Source organism: Chelmon rostratus, chromosome 2 (genome assembly GCF_017976325.1).
Source record: "Chelmon rostratus isolate fCheRos1 chromosome 2, fCheRos1.pri, whole genome shotgun sequence".
Classification (NCBI taxonomy): Eukaryota; Metazoa; Chordata; class Actinopteri; order Chaetodontiformes; family Chaetodontidae; genus Chelmon; species Chelmon rostratus.
Window position 1 is genome coordinate 754,492 of NC_055659.1, and position 20,509 is coordinate 775,000.

The 20,509-nt window shown below is 46.3% G+C and overlaps 1 protein-coding gene across 1 annotated transcript in view; it reads right to left on the reverse strand.

Moving 5' to 3' along the window:
- The window catches only part of LOC121614733 (metabotropic glutamate receptor 7), a 208,639-nt gene that overhangs the window by 118,165 nt on the left and 69,965 nt on the right, over positions 1–20,509 (reverse strand). The window contains exon 2 of the mRNA XM_041948770.1: positions 10,493–10,709. Coding sequence (XP_041804704.1) covers positions 10,493–10,709 — 217 coding nt within the window. The remainder of the gene's footprint in view (positions 1–10,492; positions 10,710–20,509) is intronic.

The window sequence follows — 20,509 nt, forward strand, 5'->3', positions numbered from 1 at the left end:
CTCACTGTATCCCCGTTCCAGTCTTTTGACTTCCCTTTTAAGCTTCTTAGCTTATCTGGAGGAAGTCATACCGGCTGATTTGAAAGGATGTCGTCTGCTCCTATCTTTCCTCTTCGGCCTCGAGACACAACGGACGCAGAGCGACTGTTGAGGAGCTCCGTCCAGAGTGAAATCATCGTGTGTCACTCACAAACAGAGCTTTGAGTCATCGGCTCACGATGATTAATGAAGAACCTGCAGCGTGTTCACTGATGCATCGACTGATTAATACATCTGCAGTGATTTCAGCCCTCAAAACCAACATCTGTCCATCATCAAGTGACAGCGCCCTCGAGTGGTCACAGCAGATAGCACTGTTCACTTCCTGTTTCCTACCAGCAGTCAACGCTGGTTCCTTTTAACCGTTAACCACGTGATCATTAGGCCTGCTGTAACCACGACGACAACAGTAGCTCACATTTACAAATCTTTCCCTGAACCTGACCAAACGTTAACCACAGTGATGTCACGGCAGGAAACAGTGATTTGTAAGAGCTTTGAAGGCTCAGACAGACGATGGCGTCCTGTCTTTGTGACACTCTGAAGGGCAGTTACAAATATCAATATAATTAACGACAGCACATGTCAGCCTGAAGATCAGCAGTGAGGATGAAAGCTGCTGCTTTTAGAGTATAAATTTAGTTCGAGATGTCTAATTCACACACAGTCACTTATGTGGTCGTGTTTTGTTAAAAAGAATCAGCGCAGATCTAAAGTTCGATCTGCAGCCTCAGAAACTGTTAAACAGTTCCTCTTTTCACCTGGATTCACCTGCACAATGAACACTACTCCAGGACGCAACAGGCGGTTTTTGTATGTTACAGCCCTGTTTATGGACGGGAATACACTCGTCTATCAGCAGGAAGGCATCATGACACACTCAGACGTGTTGGTCTTCAGCCAGAAAGTCTTTACAGTAGAACAGTGGCGTTTAATATATGACGTAGTTACCGTTCCTTTGCATGTAATGTTGGAAGCAGACCTGCCAGCACGCAGTCACTGCATGCGTCTGTCATCTGTGATGTGATTTGATGCTGTCATAGTTTCACTGCTGATTAATTTTCATTTTTAGTAGTTGTCTGTGTTGCACGTTCTCCTCTAAGCGTTTCATTCTGTTCAGCTGCTTCATGTTTTCACTTCTCCTGTTCTGATTTGTTGCGTTTTATTTAGGGGCGGCAGGTAAAAATGAGCCTCTTGGTCAACAGAGGCTCATTTTCATAGATGTTGATCAGTGTGCATTGATCGTACAGATCTTACAGAGGATTTCATGCTCCAGCTCGTTGCTTCCTCTTCAAAGGAAAACCACCTTCATTCAGAGAAACTGGAGTCACACATGTAGGAGACACACGGGCAGTTTCTAGACTTCCTGGTTGGAATTAAAATGAGCCGCAGCCTTCTGCGGCTCAGCTTCACAGTTTGCTGTTGTTCACCAGGAGCTAAAATCAGAGGAGTCACGAATCACGGTGACTGTGCTGGTGAGTCACAGAGTGAGTCATTACCTACATAGACTACACCTTCCTCTTAATGACCTGTGACTTGGCTGGCGGCTTTCTGTGATGGTAGTCGTTAAATGAGTGCGTGGCCCGCTGGTCGAGCGATGGACAGTTTCATAACCTGGTAGCTGCTGGAACTCACTTGATGATGATGATGATGATGATGATGATGATGATGATGATTTATGTGTGTGATGGAAACTTCTAAATTACACTCCTTAACAAGGAAGTGCCCTGCGTGTGTGTGTGTGCGTGTGTGTTTTATCATGTGTTTAAAAAATGGTTGTAAAGGTCGCCTGTGCGTGAAGGTTATTGCGATCCATATTTACATTTATTGTTTGATGGCGACATTGTTGCTGTAGTAATTATGATTGGAGCAAGGAGGAAGTCAGGTGATGTAGCGTAAAGAGCAAGATGGAGCTGCATATGGAGGAAGGTGGGGTGGGTGGTGGTCAAACAAACACAGAACACGCTGCTGAAAACGAAAGTTAACGTTGACTTATTCTAAGCAGGTGACGATGAAGGTCTGGTACGACACAAGCCTGGTACGATGAAGGTCTGGTATGATGAAGGTCTGGTACGATGAAGATCTGGTACAATAAAGGTCTGGTACGATGACGGCTTGGTATGATGAAGATCTGGAACAAGGACGGTCTGGTATGATGAAGGTCTGGTATGATGAAGGTCTGAAACAAGGACGGTTTGGTACAAGGACAGGGTGGTACGATGAGGGTCTGGTACGATGAGGGTCTGGTACTGAGCTGCTGCTGCTGCTACGACACACAGCTACGCCGCTGCCAAACAAACGGCATCATTTAGTCTCGTCTGTGCTGTGATTCTGCTGCACAAAGACCCCTGAACTCTGCTGAACGATGTGATGCAACACCCCCAGCTTGGAAGAAATACTCCTCACTGAGAGAGAGTGTAGTATACAACAGATCTATTTAAATGGGACTCCACCTCCGTGTCGTGATGGAGCAAGAATAAGAGACGTAAGGGAGCAACTGTCAAATGAATATTGATGAATACTTTTTACAGGTTTTATCGTGCAAAGCCACGAATCACAAACTCAACTGAGCACGCAGACATAAACAGTCGAGCATAAACTTGATGTGACATCGAGCTGATGTGTATCAGCAGCAGACCCCACCCTCCTCCACTCTGAAAGAAGGAGGACTCTCCACACGAAGGCTTCGCCTTGACATATTAATGTTGCTTTGACTCAGTAAAATGCTCCTTTTGAAATTACTCAACATCAAATCCAGAATTTGCTTCTGTGGTGAAACAGAAGAGAGAAGCAGATCAGTCCACGTTGGACCGACGGACAAACGGAGCTGAGAGGAAGGACTGAAAACAAGGGCTGGATCAGTTTGACAAAATGGAATATTTAGAGGGGAGAGCTGTTTTGATGAATGCTGCCTCTCTGAACCGAGATAAGCTGAGAAAACATTAGCCTGTGCAGCGATGAACTATTTTACCGAATGCGAAGCCATATGTTTCCTCCAGCTGACTGATCGCTCCCTGAATCGGTTCAGACTGGCTATCATTCCCGGAGTAACACACCATGCTCTGATGAAGTAAAGAGAAACCACCTCTCTTTTTATTTTCAGTGTCCTCCTTTCCCTCTGCACCCACCCACCCACCTGCTCACAGCCCCCGCCCGGCTGCTCCCACAGTGGTGATAAGCATGTGTCACTACTCTGTGTTTATTGGAGCAAAAGAGGCTAATGAACGGCTGACGCAGGCCGTCCGGGATTCCCAGGTAATCAAATAGGCAAATTATGCGGCGCATTAACTGGTGTGTTGCTTCTCACGTCCCTCCAGCCTAATGAATTTCTAAATAAACACGCTGAAGGGATGGCTGTTTACGAAGAAGATGGAGGAGGATGAAGAGTCAAGAGACAGGACCAGAGGAGCCTAAACAGCACACGACTAATGTTCATGCAGACCAATCAGGGCTGCAGGTGAAAGTAAACAAGCCCACATCACCGCGCTGCTTCATCACTTGTATCTACAAAAGGGATTCTTCAGAGCTTTCTCAGGGAGATCTGTTCAGCAGATCCTGCAGAATACGATAATGTGAATGTCTTTAAATAAAGGTTAGAATCTAAAGAGCTTTGGATCAGTTTCATCGTCTTTCCTCTTCTGTGCTGTTATCAGTTGCTCCAACAACAAATGAGTCTCTGCTCACTAATGTCTAATGTCACCGTAATTCATCCCCATCAATCCTCACGTTTACATTGTGAGCAGCAGGCTGACGAAGAGCGACCAGCGAGCACGAAGCCTGAGCGGGCGGCGTGCACTGAGCCGGCCTCAGAACTGCAGAACTTCTCTGAGAAACATCCTGTTTTTAAGTCGTCTTCAGTCTCACAGCGATCCAGTGATCGTTGTCTGTATGTCCATGAATGCACTGCTAACAGAAGCTGCTAACAGGGGCTGCTAACTGGAGCTGCTAACTGGAGCTGCTAACAGGGGCGGCTAACAGGGGCTGCTAACAGGAGCTGCTAACTGGAGCTGCTAACAGGGGCTGCTAACAGGAGCTGCTAACAGGGGCTGCTAACAGGGGCTGCTAACAGGATCTGCTAACATGGGCTGCTAACAGTGGCTGCTAACAGGAGCTCACAACCGGGGCTCATAACAAGGGCTGCTAACAGGAGCTCATAACAGTGGCTGCTAACAGGCGCTCATAACAGTGGCTGCTAACAGGAGCTCATAACAAGGGCTGCTAACAGGAGCTGCTAACTGGAGCTGCTAACAGGGGCTGCTAACAGGGGCTGCTAACAGGATCTGCTAACATGGGCTGCTAACAGTGGCTGCTAACAGGAGCTCACAACCGGGGCTCATAACAAGGGCTGCTAACAGGAGCTCATAACAAGGGCTGCTAACAGGAGCTGCTAACTGGAGCTGCTAACAGGGGCTGCTAACATGGGCTGCTAACAGTGGCTGCTAACAGTGGCTGCTAACAGTGGCTGCTAACAGGAGCTCACAACCGGGGCTCATAACAAGGGCTGCTAACAGGAGCTCATAACAGTGGCTGCTAACAGTAGCTCATAACAAGGGCTGCTAACAGGAGCTAATAACAGTGGCTGCTAACTGGAGCTGCTAACAGTGGCTGCTAACAGTGGCTGCTAACTGGAGCTGCAAACAAGAGCTGCTAACAGGATCTACTAACAGGAGCTGCTAACAGGAGCTCACAACCGGAGCTCATAACAAGGGCTGCTAACAGGAGTTGCTAACAGCTAATTCAGCAGACTTTAATGGAGAATATTTGACAGCTTATAAAATGTGCAGGGCTCAAGATGTCGTTCACAGCTAACTCACTGACTCCATGGCACTACTACTTGCTGTTGATATCCCACAAAGCATCATGGGAACTGTAGTTACAAAAGTAGCAGAATGATTATCCCCAAATAGAAGTAAGACGAAGAATAACAATGAGAGAAAAACTCTGTTAATATTAGCTGGATTTGTTCTGCAGTGTTTTTTATATATTTGACATTACTGAGACTCATCAGCTGGTTCTTCATCACTGAGCACTGACTCTCCTCATCACATTCATTCACTCACAGACCTGCCATGGTTGGCTGCTGGGGGAGGGTCTGAAACAGGGTCAGACCCCGACTGTAACGTATTAACGTATTTTTTTTTTTTTTTTTTTAAAAAACAGATATTATGTCTGTCAGCTAAGAGTCACTAAGACGTCACTGTCAGTCAAATCACACCCCCCAGCTCAGGCTATCTGTTGACTGTCAACACTCCTCTGATTGGATGCACAGATTTAACCTGCTGGTGCTGCTGGCGCCACAGTTTCTGTTCCTGAAGAGGTAGAAACTAACACTCAGGTCTGCGGACGCCGTGACGTCACAGCCTTCGCTCACATACACGATTTTCTGGACGTCAGCACTGCTGGTTAAAGAAACTGAACTATGACAACAGTTTAATTTGAAAGCAAACAGGAGCTGCAGGTCGTTTTTCACGCCTCGTGTGATCTTTACCAGCACAGAGCTGGGAGGCATTATTCCCTCCTGCTCTGTGCTGCCAATACTGAATTCAGACGGTATTAAAGGGCTCACTTACTGAGTCAGCGTTCTCAGCCTCTGAAGGATGGAAAGCAAATATCTCACAGAATATTTCTTTACAATCCTGCTGATTCACAGATACTCAGAGCGGGTTCCTGAAGGGTCTGCGCTCAAGGCGCTGCAGAATAATCATAGTTTTCTCACGAGTGTAATTTAGCTTTTACTTCATGTTGGAACCACGGCTGACCTCAGTCTGAAGGCCTGCGTCTCTAATTGCTGCACATGAGGGTCTGACAGGCTTGGTTCAGCAGCCGACAGCTCCTTCTTTCTCCTAGTTAAAATATGCGTCCTCTGCTGAAATGAGATTTATTTATGTACTCATTTATTTTTTATTCAAGCTGTGGGCGAGAATATGGAGCCCTGACTTACATCTATAAGACACTTCAACGTACACTCGCATCCTGAAGAGAGCGAGTGTCGACTATAGAGCATGTTTTTAATCTCAAACCAGATCTGTGAAGATGAACACGAAACAATCGACTGATGTTGAGAAAAATACGCAGCGAAAATTGAACCTTTATGTCAACCTGTCAATATTTCCAGCCTTTCATAAATATATACAATCTACACGGTATATTTATAAAAATTGAATTTGATCTTGCTCTCTGCTGCACTATAGTCTCTGTCCATACTACAGCATATAAAATAATGATAAAAATAAAAACAGACTACACTATATTGATTCTTACTGTATAAGAAAATACAATAAACAGCACCTGTGTGTATGTCTAGGACAGGCATGGGCAAACTACGGCCCGAGGGCCATATGCGGCCCGTTACAAAATTTAATCCGGCCCGGCGAACTTGAACAAATTATATCAATAAACCTTGTTAATGTTTTATTTTCCCTGCAATTCTGGCTTTTTCCCAATAGATGGCGCACTCTAGATACATTGAGCTTTGTTGAGGTGAAGCGTATTACTCCACGTTTGCGCTTTACTCTTCGACCCTCAGCCCTTCTGTAAAGATGAGCGGAGCTAAGGATGTCCAGTTTTTAATAAGGAGTGGACAACTAAATATTTTTGACTGAACACCGATCAGGCGGTGTTTAAAGACGATGATACAGCAAGAAAACTGACTCCAGACTTTGATGCGCTGGATAAAAAGGGAGACCAACAACACTGTTCCCACTGAAATTAAAAGTACGTTTCTCTGTTGTGTTATGTAAAAAATGCATTTGAAACTAATTTGTTCTGTCTGTTAAGGGATGCACATATGTGGTGCTCAGGTGCACGTACGTTCTCAAAACCAAGTGCGCAAATGCAGCGCGATCAAATATAACGCGCTCCACATACTGGCGCTGTCACTGTTCGTCCTCGCGCTGCTCGTTGTTGAGTTTTGGCTTTAGGGATGATTGAATAGAAGGAGAGGACAGTAGACCTGCATCTCCTACCGTTTTTTAAATGAAGACAGTCAGGAGGAGAGTGATGATGATAATATCCTGAAGGATAACACAACTTTCGGTGCTTTAAAATAATAAAAAGAGTCATTTCAATAAATAGCTCAGTTCTGTGGGACTTCAAAGACAGATATTTAGTTGTAATGCTTTTGTTCATTTTCAATTGAAATTAAAGCACATGTTTTCTACATATCTCATGATATTTTATTTTCTCTTATGAGGTGGATTACCAAAACACTCCATCCATCTGCTCCTGGTCCGGCCCCCCAGTCAAATTTTAGAACCCTTTGTGGCCCACAAGTGAAAAAGTTTGCCCACCCCTGGTCTAGGATGTGACTGACAGTTTGTAGCATCGTTAGCTCAGATCACATTGAAGCGACTCATGAAAACACTCAGCTGGAGCTTTTTTACAGTCTTAGACAGACATGAACGAAATATAACTCAGTCACCAGAACGAATGTGAACAAGTGAATTAGAAAATATCTGCTTCGACATAGCAACAGTACAGGAAGCCTGTGGACATACGTACTAACTGAAGTCAACTACAACTCCCAAGATCCATTTCAGGAAGAAATATCCACTTACAGAGCTTCGTGGTCCGGTACGTCGAGCTAGCAGAAAACTGAAGATACTGAGTTTCATCTGCAGCTGAAATTCATTGAGTTTGTGGTTCTGGCTCAGTTCAGATCATTCATAGTCACTTCATAACAATTTAACAAGTCATACTGTGAGTATTTTATTACTAGTATAGATGCATTAACACTCCTGCTTCTCCTCAATGAAAACAGGAAACGGCCACTGAGGCTCATGGGTAATATAGTATTTAGACACGTCTGCCAAGATGACAGAAAAAACAGAAACCAAGTGTAAATAATTTAAAGCTGGTGGTCAGAACATAAAGCCGTAGCATAAGTACAGTACTCGAGTAAATGTACTTAGTTACGTTCCACCGCTGTGTGACATCATGTTTCTGTGTCAGTGTTCAGTAACACTGAGATCGATTAATGAAACCTGATCAACGAGAAGACAGACTGAGAACAGACTCTGCTGCTCTACAGGAGCAGAAACAGATGAAATAAATGATATCAGGATGTGTGGTCGGGGGGGGGGGGGGCAGTCAGACATGATCAATCAATACACGTCTTCTTGTTTACATGTCAAAATAATGTGTTTCCTGCCACAACAGACCGACGCTTCGAAATGAATGAGGAGAGCTATGGTTCCTGTCCCAGGAGAAAAGTGACTGCACAATGCAAATATACGTCAAGCTGCATCCAAAGACGTGTTTGTCACCGCAGCGTGAAGCCGCTCTGCACCCTGACGTGATCCAGTTCATCAGCCCCCACCGACGGGCTGCACGAGGAGCCTGAGAAAACTTCAGATAAGACAGAAACTCCTTCCCTGCTAATCAGTCTGCGAGCACCTGACTAATCACTGTGTGTGTGTGTGTGTGTGTGAGTCTGCGTGTGTGTGTGTGTGTCTGCGTGTGTGTGTTGGCTCCTATCTTCTTCGCCCCGCTGGAAACAAACACTGTCTAATTATATGACCGGTGTGTGTGTGTGAGTTTGCAGGGGGATGTGTGTGACTGATAGAAGAACCTCCTGCAATCAATACATGGTGGATTACTCACAAATCTGCAGATAACCCAGACAGACCTGAGCACATTTCTCACACACACACACACACACACACACACACACACACACACACACACACACAGCTCTTCTATCAGATATTAATCAGCTGAATAGTTAACTAAGGGGGCGTAGTAGGTTTTCCTGGATTGATAGCATCAGAAATAAGAGGATTTAGGAGCAATTACAACATCTGCACAATGGCCAGACTCTTAATAATTCACTTGTCCTGGATTTATCTTTGGTTCCTGAATGTCAGCCCATCCTTCCTGCCTGATGCTGCTCTGTATTACTGGACGCTGCATCACTGCACAGTGAGCTGGAAGCACCGCCTGCAGGGACACAGTACAGAAACTGGACCTTGACCAGATGCAAGTCCTGGTCTCATCTCTGCCATCATAGACGGTGAAGGAAAGAAACATTGACTCAAGTACTGTCTTGTCTTACTGTACAGATTCAGATTAATACCATGAAGTACATTCAGCAAATACGTGTTTTATCATTGCCTTTCTCATCATCATCATCATCATCATCATCATCACCTTTATCATCATTATCATATCAAACATCGCTGATGCCCGCAGAAAAAGACCAACCACCCAGCAGGATGAGTGAGTCATTAAAATGAGCTCCACCTTCACCAGCTGCGACGTTAGTGTGAATCAATGCAACATCAATGCAGCAATAATTAAGATGCTGAAATGGGTCATTCTGCATCGTGAGCTGCAGAGACTTTAACGAGCTGAGGATGCATTTCATGCAGCTGTGCATGTGCACGTCCTCCCCATTAGTGAGGATGAAACTGCTTACTGGTCGAGATCGGATAGAAACTTCTTCAGTTCTAAGTCAGTTCTAACTTTAAGACTTTAAGACTCCTGCTGAAAATAGATCCCATGTCTGAGAGACGTCATTTTAACGACCGGCGAGTTCGTCAGCAAACCAAAAGAGTCCAGTAACACCAGACATGATGGCTTAACTTTAACTGCTCTTCGCTCCGTCTTCACGTTCTGCCCACATTCAGTTTAACAGTGAACCGACAGTCTGAAGTGGGGACATCGATCCAACAGAAGAACGTTAACATCACTCGCTTCTCTTCGCTTGTGTTGATCTGAGCGAACAAACTGATGAAGTGAATTAATTGTGGGTTGATGATGAAAACTTTATGCAAACTTTCTGCTCATGAGTCAACAAGCGAGAACACAGCCGGCGGTGAAGGTCCAAGGTTTTTCCAGAATATTCCTTCAAACAGAACCGGTTTCAAGGATAAAGAGAGCGAAGAGCGCTCGGGGTGACACTGAGGAGGACTGCTGTGCAAATAATTTAATCAAATCAGTGTTAAAAACCCACCACAGATCAATGATCAAGGTCTCATCCATGTGAAAATATTGGGCAACTGCTTAGTGTTTGCACAGCGAAGAGGTTTGTGGGCGTCCTGCGAGCACCCCGGCAGCACTGTGTCCTTTAATAATCCTCTAAAAACTCCAGCACAGAAATGTCAGGACGCAGCCTGACTGCAGAGATGTGAAGAGTCATCAGATGCTCTAAATGTCACTGAGATTATTCAGAAGGAAACCAGCATCACTGGATTCTCCAATTCAGAGCTTCTTCTTATTACTCAAAGAGCCACATCTGATTTTTACTGAAGGTCAGAGGTCGGGAGAACAAAATAACATCTCTAACATCTCTTCTGATTGGACCAGCGTGAAAGCGAGGCGCTGAGCTGATAGTAAATCCTCCAGTTTAACGTTAACACATGGACACCCTGCGGCAGTTAACGTCACCATGACGACGATGTCAAGCATAGAGAAGCCAGCCACATGTGAACCACGCTGACCGAAGCAGTCTTACCTGCTTCTCTGGAGAGCTGCATGAAGGCGTCCACCCCCTTCTCCCCGTAGCTGCCCTCTGAGGCCACCGTGGAGACGTAGTTCCAGCCCATGGCCTTGACGATGTCCACCATGGCCTGGGCCTGGAAGCTGTCCGGAGGGACCACCCGAGAGAAGAAGTCATACCGCCGGTCGTCGCTGAGCTCCGGAGCCGTCGATGCATAGCTGATCTGAGGGATCTGGGGGGAGAGAGTGAAGGAAGCTCAGTGAGGAGGGTGAAAGCATGACCACACAAACAATTAGACCAAACTAGAACCACACTGCGCCTGTGTCTGAGGAAGTTTTATAGAACAGGGACAGACAGAACACAGACCAACTGCTGAGCTGCAGTGAGATCAGTGATGGAGACTGATGGAGAGGAACTTCAGGTCCGTGAATGATTCACTGGAGTTTTGTTCAGGTGGACAGCAGCTTGTTCTCAGAGCCACTGTTAATCTCTGTGGGGGGGTGAGAGCGGACGTTCTCTGTTTGCTGGAAAATGAGTTTGAAACAGCGAAGAGTAAAAGGTGTTCATGGTAATTACAGAAAATGTGTGGGAGGTCAGGGATTATTTGATCTCTGTCCATCAAGGTTTTCACTAATGGCCAGTGAAAATTAAATTCCATCCCTGAGGAAAATCCCTGAGAAACTCTTAAAGTTGCAAATCCCCCCCACCAGATATTTCTTCCAATTACCCTTTGATCTGCTGCGAGTGATGCTCTCACACTGGCACTAACTCACGCTCACATTATTTATGGGGTGAAAGTTTGAGCCTGCAGAGGCTCGGCACTGTGCTGCTGTGAGGTCTGTCAGTCCTCATCCTCATTAGTTTGGTTTTAATTTAAAGAAAGAGGAAAATGAATAACCCAAAGATCTGGAGGGAAACTGGATTTTAAAACTACCAAACTAACACAAACACTTTCAAGCAAATAATCAGCGTCTTATTGTTATTTACCTTCAGTGTCTATAACCTATAGCCTTTTCTAAACATCAGAACAAGACCTCATTCACTTCACACTGCGGTGATCAGTGTCCTCTACAGCAGGTAGAAACACAGTCTGGGCGCACAGGGACATAAAATCTACTTGAAAATCGGTTTAAGCCACTTGGATCCGGCTGAAATATTCTGCTGTTTTATATTAAATAAGACTTGCTGGAGGAGAAGCTTCTGTTTTACCACCAATACTCCTTCTGGAGACCCGATGCCTCTGCCACGAACACCGTCTGCCAGCGACTCTGTTAGCAGCGGTGGTACTGTCCTGCACACACACACAGAATATATATATGAAAATATATGAAGATGTATTCCTGTATACTTGTGGTTGTAACACACTGTCTATGTTAACATGCATATTGTCCTACAGTGCAGTTATTGCTTCCTGTTACTGCTTCTATTTAAACGATGTTCTGTGTCCTGGATAGAGACAGACTGTCCACTAACTGCTCGTGTCGTATTTTCATCCTTTCTACAAAAGGCTCATTGCTCCTGTGCTCGATGCTGAGGAGGATATTAACCGTCAATGAAAATATATATGACATGATGAAGCATGCAGAGAGACAGCGGGAGAGTCTTCAGTCTTCAGTCTTCCTCTCAGGCTGCATCTCGCCCCTTTAAGGCACGGCGACATGTGTGAAGCCTGAGAGGTGAAACCCAGGGCAAAGACGTCGCCTGTGGAGATTATTGCTGTGACTTCGTGGTAATAACTGAAGAGTGCATCAACGTGTTACCAGGATGTAAATGTGCAAACACAGTTCCCTCCACATCATGTGATACAAACAGGAGCTCAGACGCAGCTCTGAGCTCATTCCTGAGGCTCTAATCAAAGCTTTCGATTTCTTAATCTATTGTTTTACATCGCTCATTTGCTCTTTTTAATTACAAAACATTCTGCGGGCTCATTATTAAAACAACACTTTAAATGAAATCCTGAGCTGCAGAGGTCCCTTTAAAGCCATTAATGGGAGTGATAGAGTTTCAGGTAACGACGCCACGTTCTCTGCTGTTGGCTGCAAGAACCAACAGACAAGTCTTCATCAACCGCCTCCATCCGAGGAAGAGGAGAGCCAGCGGATTAACTGGAAATGTCCCCACTATAACCGGGAAACTCATAGGCTAACAGCTATAACATTACGTGTGTACTGATAAGACAATCTTTGCTCCAGCAGCATGATGAGCCATCAACTAACAAACAGCCACAGTCAACACGAGCAGCGATTCAACCGAAGACGACAAACAATCAAGTCATAAACTGCTTCCAACGAGAATCTGATTCTATGATTCAAAGACTCGTTTCCAGAGATAACGTTCAGTCTCCTTTCCACCTCCTGCACCAACAATAAAACACCGTGCAGCTAACGTCCACAGACAGACAGGATGTGATCTGTGCCGTCCCTGAAGACCGCCAGCAGACGCCTCGCACCACGGATCTGTTCAGACGGCCCAGGAGAAAGAAGCTTGTTCTAAGTGTTCAGTGTCAGTGATCCACTGACTGTCTGTGAGCATGCTGCTAACAGGAGCTGCTAACAGATCATTCAGCAGACTGTGTTATGAGCGGGGTCTGAGGCTGCTCTCCAGCACGTAAGCCTGCCAAAAAAGTGCTGCTGCACAAACTGTATCAGGGTGAACGATGAGTTTTATTACGGCGCTGAATGAAATGAGGCCTCCCACGCTGTCCTGTACGGGCACAGCAGGGGTCCTCATACACAACAAACCTGTATTCAGTAAAACTGGAACTATATCTCTTCTTTCATTCAGCGCCAGAGGAGCTGAGTGATGGCTGCACGTCCACGAGTCCACTGCAGTCCCTCAGACAGACAATGAGAGTCGTGACAGAGTGGCTCCATTCGCCTGAACCTTCAGTATGTTCAGCCGTGCTCGCTGCTTGGCTCCAGCTGTGTTGCCTGCATGGTTCTGAGGGAAGCCCACGGTGTCAGGTACTGAAAACACCTGCTCGAAGCTGTTATCAGGAGAGCTCAGACCGGCTCGGCAACCTGAGCACCAGATCTGACGCCCCGATGCCGACGCCGCCTCCTGTGAGATGATCGCCGCGGCGCACCGTCCTCCTGGTCCAGATAAGGCTTCCGAAGAAGAACAGCTCCAACAGGTGAGTCAGGTACCACCTGAGAGGTTTAAAGAACGAGCCGCGCTTTCAGAGCTAATGTACAGACCGGCATCAGGTGAGCCACCTGTTTCCAAACAGCCTCAGAGCGAAAACTAAGGACACCTTCATTTCATCAAAATGATTATTTCCTTTGTCCAAAAATGTGAGAAAAATGTTTTCCATCACACAGTTTCCATGGCGACATCATCACTGCCTGACCAAAAGTCCAAGATGTTCAATTTATTACTATGTTGATGTTGGTTTATTGATCCATTGATTTTATTTCCCCGCCCACTGCAGCAGGTGGGGGTGTGTTGTGTGTTATTGATTGATAAACCATTTATTAATCAATACAGATATCATTAATAAGTGCACAACACACACACACAGATGTATGTGGTTTAAACATGTGTGTCTCAAACCAATCAATCGCACTTCAAAGATGATGTTCAGCCTGTCTGTTTAAAAATGACTAATTGTTCATTCAATTAATTTTCTTTTGATTGACGGATTGATTAACGGGGTAAACTTTCTCTGCAAACGAACTTCAATAGAAAAGAAAACACTTTGCTGTAACATCTAACATGTAATCAGTTATAAAGAATAATAAAGACATTTTGAAGTGTTTTCATGTTAATATCCAACATTTGTCATCATATTTTACATTATATCTCCACTGACGGTAGATTTAAACTCTCCTCTGATGAAGCTTGCAGTTAGGCCTGGCTCAGGCTTGGTTTGGACCGGCTGCTACAGGAGGAGACTGCTGGGGGATTTCCCATGATGCACTGAGCTCCTCTCTTCTTCTTCTTCTGACTAAGACATGTCACTAACTTGGCTTCTTTCCCAGAGTCTTTGTGGCTCCTCGCAGGTTTCCATGGATCGTGGTTAATCAAAGGAAGTTTTTACTCGCCGCCGTCGGCAGGTGTTTGTTCAGGGGGAGATTGTTGGGTCTGGTCCTGACCTGCTTCATATGGAACAAGTCCTGAGACATCTTCTGCTGTGATAAAGTTCTCTGCTGCACTATTGTCAGCAGAAAATCACTGTCCAGTCCAGGTTCCTCAGCCCAGAGCGATGAGGTCATCAGAGGCAATAAGAAAAGGGATGAGAGGAGCTCCAAGCAGCCACACTGAGTTAAAACATCCGATTACAAACACATATCTTTGGCTTCTGGTCCAGGTTCTACAATCTGAAGGTTTCCTTTCTAAAACTCAGGACCACTCTGTTAAGATTGGGGGACGTTCGTCATCATGGCTACATTTATGATCACGACGTTAAGACGTGTAAAAGATCAGAGTTCAGAACAGCCAAAGATCGGGATGTGTTTTAAAATAAAAAGGTTAATTTTATTTTTTAATCGTCCAACAGGGAAAACTGACATTCAACACAAGACACCCCACAACAACATCTGCTAACGTTCAAGTGACAGCGCCCTCTAGTGGTCATAGTAGTCATGGCTGTCGTAGAACAGAGGGAGGTGGTGGTCAACAGAACATCAGACTCTAACACCGCTGACTTCCTGTTTCCTTCTGTGGGCTGTACCTGTCAAACCGTCACCTGAAGCTGACCCCCTCTGCTCTGTCGATGCTGAAAGAGAAACAGCAGAAATCTGAGTCCTCCACATCCTCTCAGCTGAACTGGACTTCGTCCTAAACTGAAGCTGCCCGCCAAAGACTTTGAGTTAGCTCGTAAGCAAACACCAAACGCTGCGACATCCAGCCGGTCAACATGAGCGAGACCTAGAAAAACTAGGAAGTGTGTCTGCTCACATCCTGATTCGTCAGCTTTGAGCTGAAATCTAATTATGCAGTTTGATGATGATATAAAAAGCTTGATCCAGAGGACATGACAAATGTGACTCTGACTTCTTACTGTACTCAAACAGGAAAAGAAAGGAGACCGCCGAAGGTTCGTATAAACTATACGAACGAATGAAAGCAAACACAGCGAGTGACGAGAGGAATACATGAAAATAAAAGAGCTGCATGTTTGAAGCAAGATGTTGGCAGAAAGCGAAAAACTCCACCTTCTGACCCTTTGACAGATTAGACTCATAAGCGGCTCGCTCACCCCTCCCTCCCTCTATCACACCTGCTGGCATCCCTCCTTCTTCCCCTGGACATGGAAAGGTCAGCACCTTGACAGCTTCAATAAAACACGACCTGCACTACAATGTGACAACGGCTAAACCCCGCATTGATCCGAGACGCCGCGGCAGAAAGACAGAGGGGGGAGGGGCGTCCGAGAGAAGCAAACGTGACCGGAGCTGGAAGGTGACAGCGGCTAAAGCTGCGCTGATCCACGACGGACACAACAGAAGAAGAGAGGAGGCAGGAAGTGAAGAGGGATTGACGGCAGGAGAAGGAAGCACGGAGACGGAGGAGCAGGGAGCGAGGGGAGGAGCACGAGCAGGAATGACAATGCGACAGATGATTCAAGGGCCCAGAAGCTTCTGCCTGAGCGGAATCAGAAAGCAGACAAAGTCGTCCAGGAAGAGACAAAGAGTGCGAGAAAAGGCCGAGCGTGGCCGCAGCGAAGCAGCCGACGCGGTTATTGACATTTCCGTCTGACATTTGTGCGGCAGAGGACTCGAAGTTATTGACCTTCTGCTGAACGCTGATGTCTATTAAACGAGTGTGTTTGTCCGGAGCGGCGCTGTATGATCTGTGGCAGCTGCCGTCGCTTCTGTCCCGTTGGCCTTTCGGCTCACGTGTGGCCTGAAGTCAGGGGGTCAGAGGACGGGGTCAGCGCTCGCAGCGCCGCCATGGGCACAAAGTGGGCGGAGGTTCGGACCTTTTAAAAGCTTCACACTATGATATGAAGATAGAATATAGTCATTTCTGATTGGCTGGCAGGTGTCAGGTGACTGCACACAGCATGCTGACACGGTCTGTTCACCGTCTTAGTTTCTGAAATGCTAACGTTTGTTCATTAGCAGTCCAGCTGAGGCTGATCGTCATTAGTTTTGCAGGTTTTTTACAGTCACAGACTGGATGAACACGGACGCAGTCTGAGCTCAGTGACAGTGACTGACAGGCTGGACTCCACCAGCCTCGCAGTTCATCGTGGGTGGAGCTGAGGTCGGCCATCGCGGCCAGCTGTGGTCATAGTTATGCAGAACTTTAAGTATAATTGAAATGGCGAATTCCATTGATCAAACAGGAAGTGTGAGTGCACACTCCTGTGTGTGAAGCATGTGTGTGAGTGTGAGCACCGTGTGTTACGTCATTATCTCACCGCTGCAGTTGTGTATCTCTGACAGATCTCTCCATTCTCTCTTAATTAGCCAGCGGGTCACATCTGGTGCAGTGTTAGACAGCGTGATCTCTGAACCGCATCGAGCCGACGGGGGCCGGCGCGGCACATATGGCACCGAGTGCTGAGGCTGGTGTGGACGCGCTGACCGGACGCTCGGCAGGAACAGACATGTGTGAGCGTTTGGGAGTCATGTGAGGGGGTGAGTGTTTGAAAGTGTCACACAGACACAGAGGACAAAGATCTGGACATGACCTCACACAGGAGGGGGGCCGCTTCCTGTTCTGAGCCTGAGTGATGAGACAAAACAAATTTACTGATATTTATTTGTCTCACCTCTATTTTGGCAACATCACGCTCTAACATTTGGCACGACCATTCCCATAATGCTTTGGGGGGATGTAAGCAGGCGGTATAATGTCGCTATGTTGTTAGCTGCCAGATTGTCTCCATTAGCAGTCTGCTGAATTAGCTGTTAGCAGCTCTGCTAGCAGTGTGCTCGTGGATGTACTGATTCAAGCCTAAAAACTCTGGAAACTTCTGAAGTGGCGACTTTTTTCTGATTTCGAAGCAGCGTTGTGGGCATTTTAATCGACAATGATGATATCCTCTAATGAACTCACACTGAGGCTAAAAATATCAGATCTGACTGCGTTCAGGCTCCAAGAAGGAGGAGTGCCATGTTTGACCGCTTCATGTCCTCCACGAGCTGCAGCTCCTGCTCGTATCAGCGGAACAAACCACGGTCGTGAACTTCCTGTTGTTTTCAGAGCGTCAGTGTTCGCTCGTCCAGTAAAAGCAGGATGAAGCACACTAGCATTGTAGCTAACCCGTGCTAACTGGCAAAAAAAAAAAAATAGTTCATGAATATAAAGTCGTCATTTGCTGTCAGAAACGCCGTCAGCCGCCACTTACACTTAGTCCCCGGTGAACACGTACGACCAGAGGGTCAGTGGGCCGACTGCTGGCTGCAGCTTCATAGATATAAAGAAATATGACGAATGTAAGACCAAGAAAACAAACACAATTCATTGTCACACCGACAGGGACGATCATGATCGCTCACATTAACAGCAGGAACGTGTGGAACCTGTCAGCCTCGACGCTTCAAACCACGAACCAGTGAACAGAAACCAAATGAGACGAGTTCCTGAGCTGCAGCGTGGTGATGACAGGACACGTTTAAAACACGTCAACCTTCTGGAGCTCCAAACCCACATCCTGAACACAGACTGAAAAACACTGAATGATGCAGATTAAGAGACACAGAAGAATAAACTCTGCCCTGCAGGTTTTAGTACTGGAGCAACTGTAATACTGCAGCCAAAGGAAATACCAGTACACACAGTACTGCACACAATACAGTAATACAGAGCTGCTGATCCCTGCTTCATTGTGTGTGTGTGTGTGTGATCTGTGCTAAGCCTCTATTCTAACATGTGATCCTATCCGTGTGTGACAGCCAGCAGGTGAAACGTGTCAGCGGCGTCAACTCTTCATCAGTGATGATGAAACACGTCCACACAAACCAGCACAAACATGATGATAACAACATAAACCAGCACGATCTGATCACACGTTACAAACAAATATGAAAGACCAAAGTGAACGAACTACTCCGTCAGCATGGCATGATGGGAAATGTGAGCCATCGCCACCGAAGACAACGCTCGCAGTCAGAAAACACCGTCACTGGCGTAGTTGCAGCTGGGAGGAGGAAACACGTCACTGGATCACATGAGCATGCGCACATGTATGTTTGAGGGGAAAGAGGCCGGCCGAGCCGCGGCAGGGATCGGTCGTCACACTGTGAGGAAGAGGAGGAAGACCAGGAACACAGAGTCCTAATCACACTTAATTACAGCGACCCTGCTCGCTCAGAGTGCAGCAATCACTGATTTCATTACAACCTCTCATTTACTGTGATGTCCTCCTCCCCTCTCACTCAGGCAACACACACACACACACACACACACACACACACACACACACACACACACACACACACACACACACACACACACACACACACACACACGTAGGCGCATGCATTCATCAACATGCTGTTACTTTCCCAGCCTGCCGATGGATGGGTAAATGAAGCAGAAAGCAACAAACTACTGCAGGGTTACACACTGTCTGAGTCATTGGGCTGCGTGTGTGTGTGTGTGTGTGTGTGTGCGTGTGTCATTCCATGTGTGCACATTGTTATTATCATAATATTTGGAAAACAGCGCATCAGCGTTCAGTGAGACTGTGATTCACACAAGAAAAGAGACTCTGACAAACCCCCTGCTGACCGACTCACTTTCTTTATCCTCCTCTTCCTCCTCACGCCTTCCTCTTCACTCGTCTCCCGTCTGCTTACTCCTCCTCTCCATCTCTTCTCCCTCCTCTAACCTTCCTCATCTGCCTCTCCTGTCGTTTGCTGTGTTATTCGCCCTCCTCATCAGTGAGGAAGTGCTTTGGCAACATGAAACGTGGAGTACAGACCGATAACTCTAACTCTTCTTTAATTGGCCGGCGAGGTGTGTCCATGGTATCTGCGTCACATGGGTTCATATTTGCCTCCATGTGATGGAGAACGTCTTTATGTGCTGTATCGTTCTATGTGCAGGGGTTTGTAATAACAAATGGAGCCTCCTCATTCGTTTCAATGACAACAGGCTCAGGCTGAGCTAAGTGTGATGTCATCCAGCGTTGACCTTCACTGGCCGGCGTGTGGATTGGATAATTGTAGGCATGGATGCACAGTAGTTATTCAGTTGAGGGTAGAAATTAGGAATTGATAATGTGAAAAAACATCAGATGTGTCTCTGATACCTGCCAGGCTTGGTTCTGTTCGTTCAACATCTGAGCAGACGTGAACAAGCCAGTTCAGCACGATGGCGCCTGATAACGTCCTCTGCACATTTAAAAGGAAGCTCTGCATGTGTGTTCAGGTGCTGGGAGCTCGACTGCGTTTGCATTAACCATTTACGCCTCCAGAGGGCGCTGTGCGACGTCCTCGAGTGATGTCACTTGAGTCAGTGTCGCCTGAAGACAAGTGAAACACACATGTTGGTACGAGCTGACCAGAAGTCTGTGGCTGCTGCAGGCTACATGAGCCGCTACTAGCAAAACACACCGTACTGTCAGTGACCGTGTTGCATTGTGGGTAATGTAGGCACCAGGATTAGACAATGAAAAAGAATGTGTGGAAGACAATATCTGCTGTTAGTTGACTGTCCAACGTGAGTCGTACAAACTGTCTGTCCTCTGGTTCAATCACTGGACTCTGACAGATGATGGACTTATTCTGACCAACAACAAAGACACTAAAGTCAGAAAAGAAAGACCGACTAGTAAGTATCAGTTCTCAGGGCGCCATAAAGGTGAGTGTTGTTCAAATAAAACTGAATGCAGATGACAAGAACAGCGTCATTCTGCTTCTCACAGAGTTTAACCTGTGCACTGATGTGTTTCTCCAGCTTCACTTCTTTCTCACCTGTACCTGGAGAGGCACTCCCACACCTGTGCAGACCCTCACATTTATTTTAACGCACTGCTATTTTCTGTCTCAGTGCTCGCACAGTGTGTGTGTGTGTGTGTGTGTGTGTATGGTTATATATATGACCCATACCTTCATCCTTGCTTAAAGACTA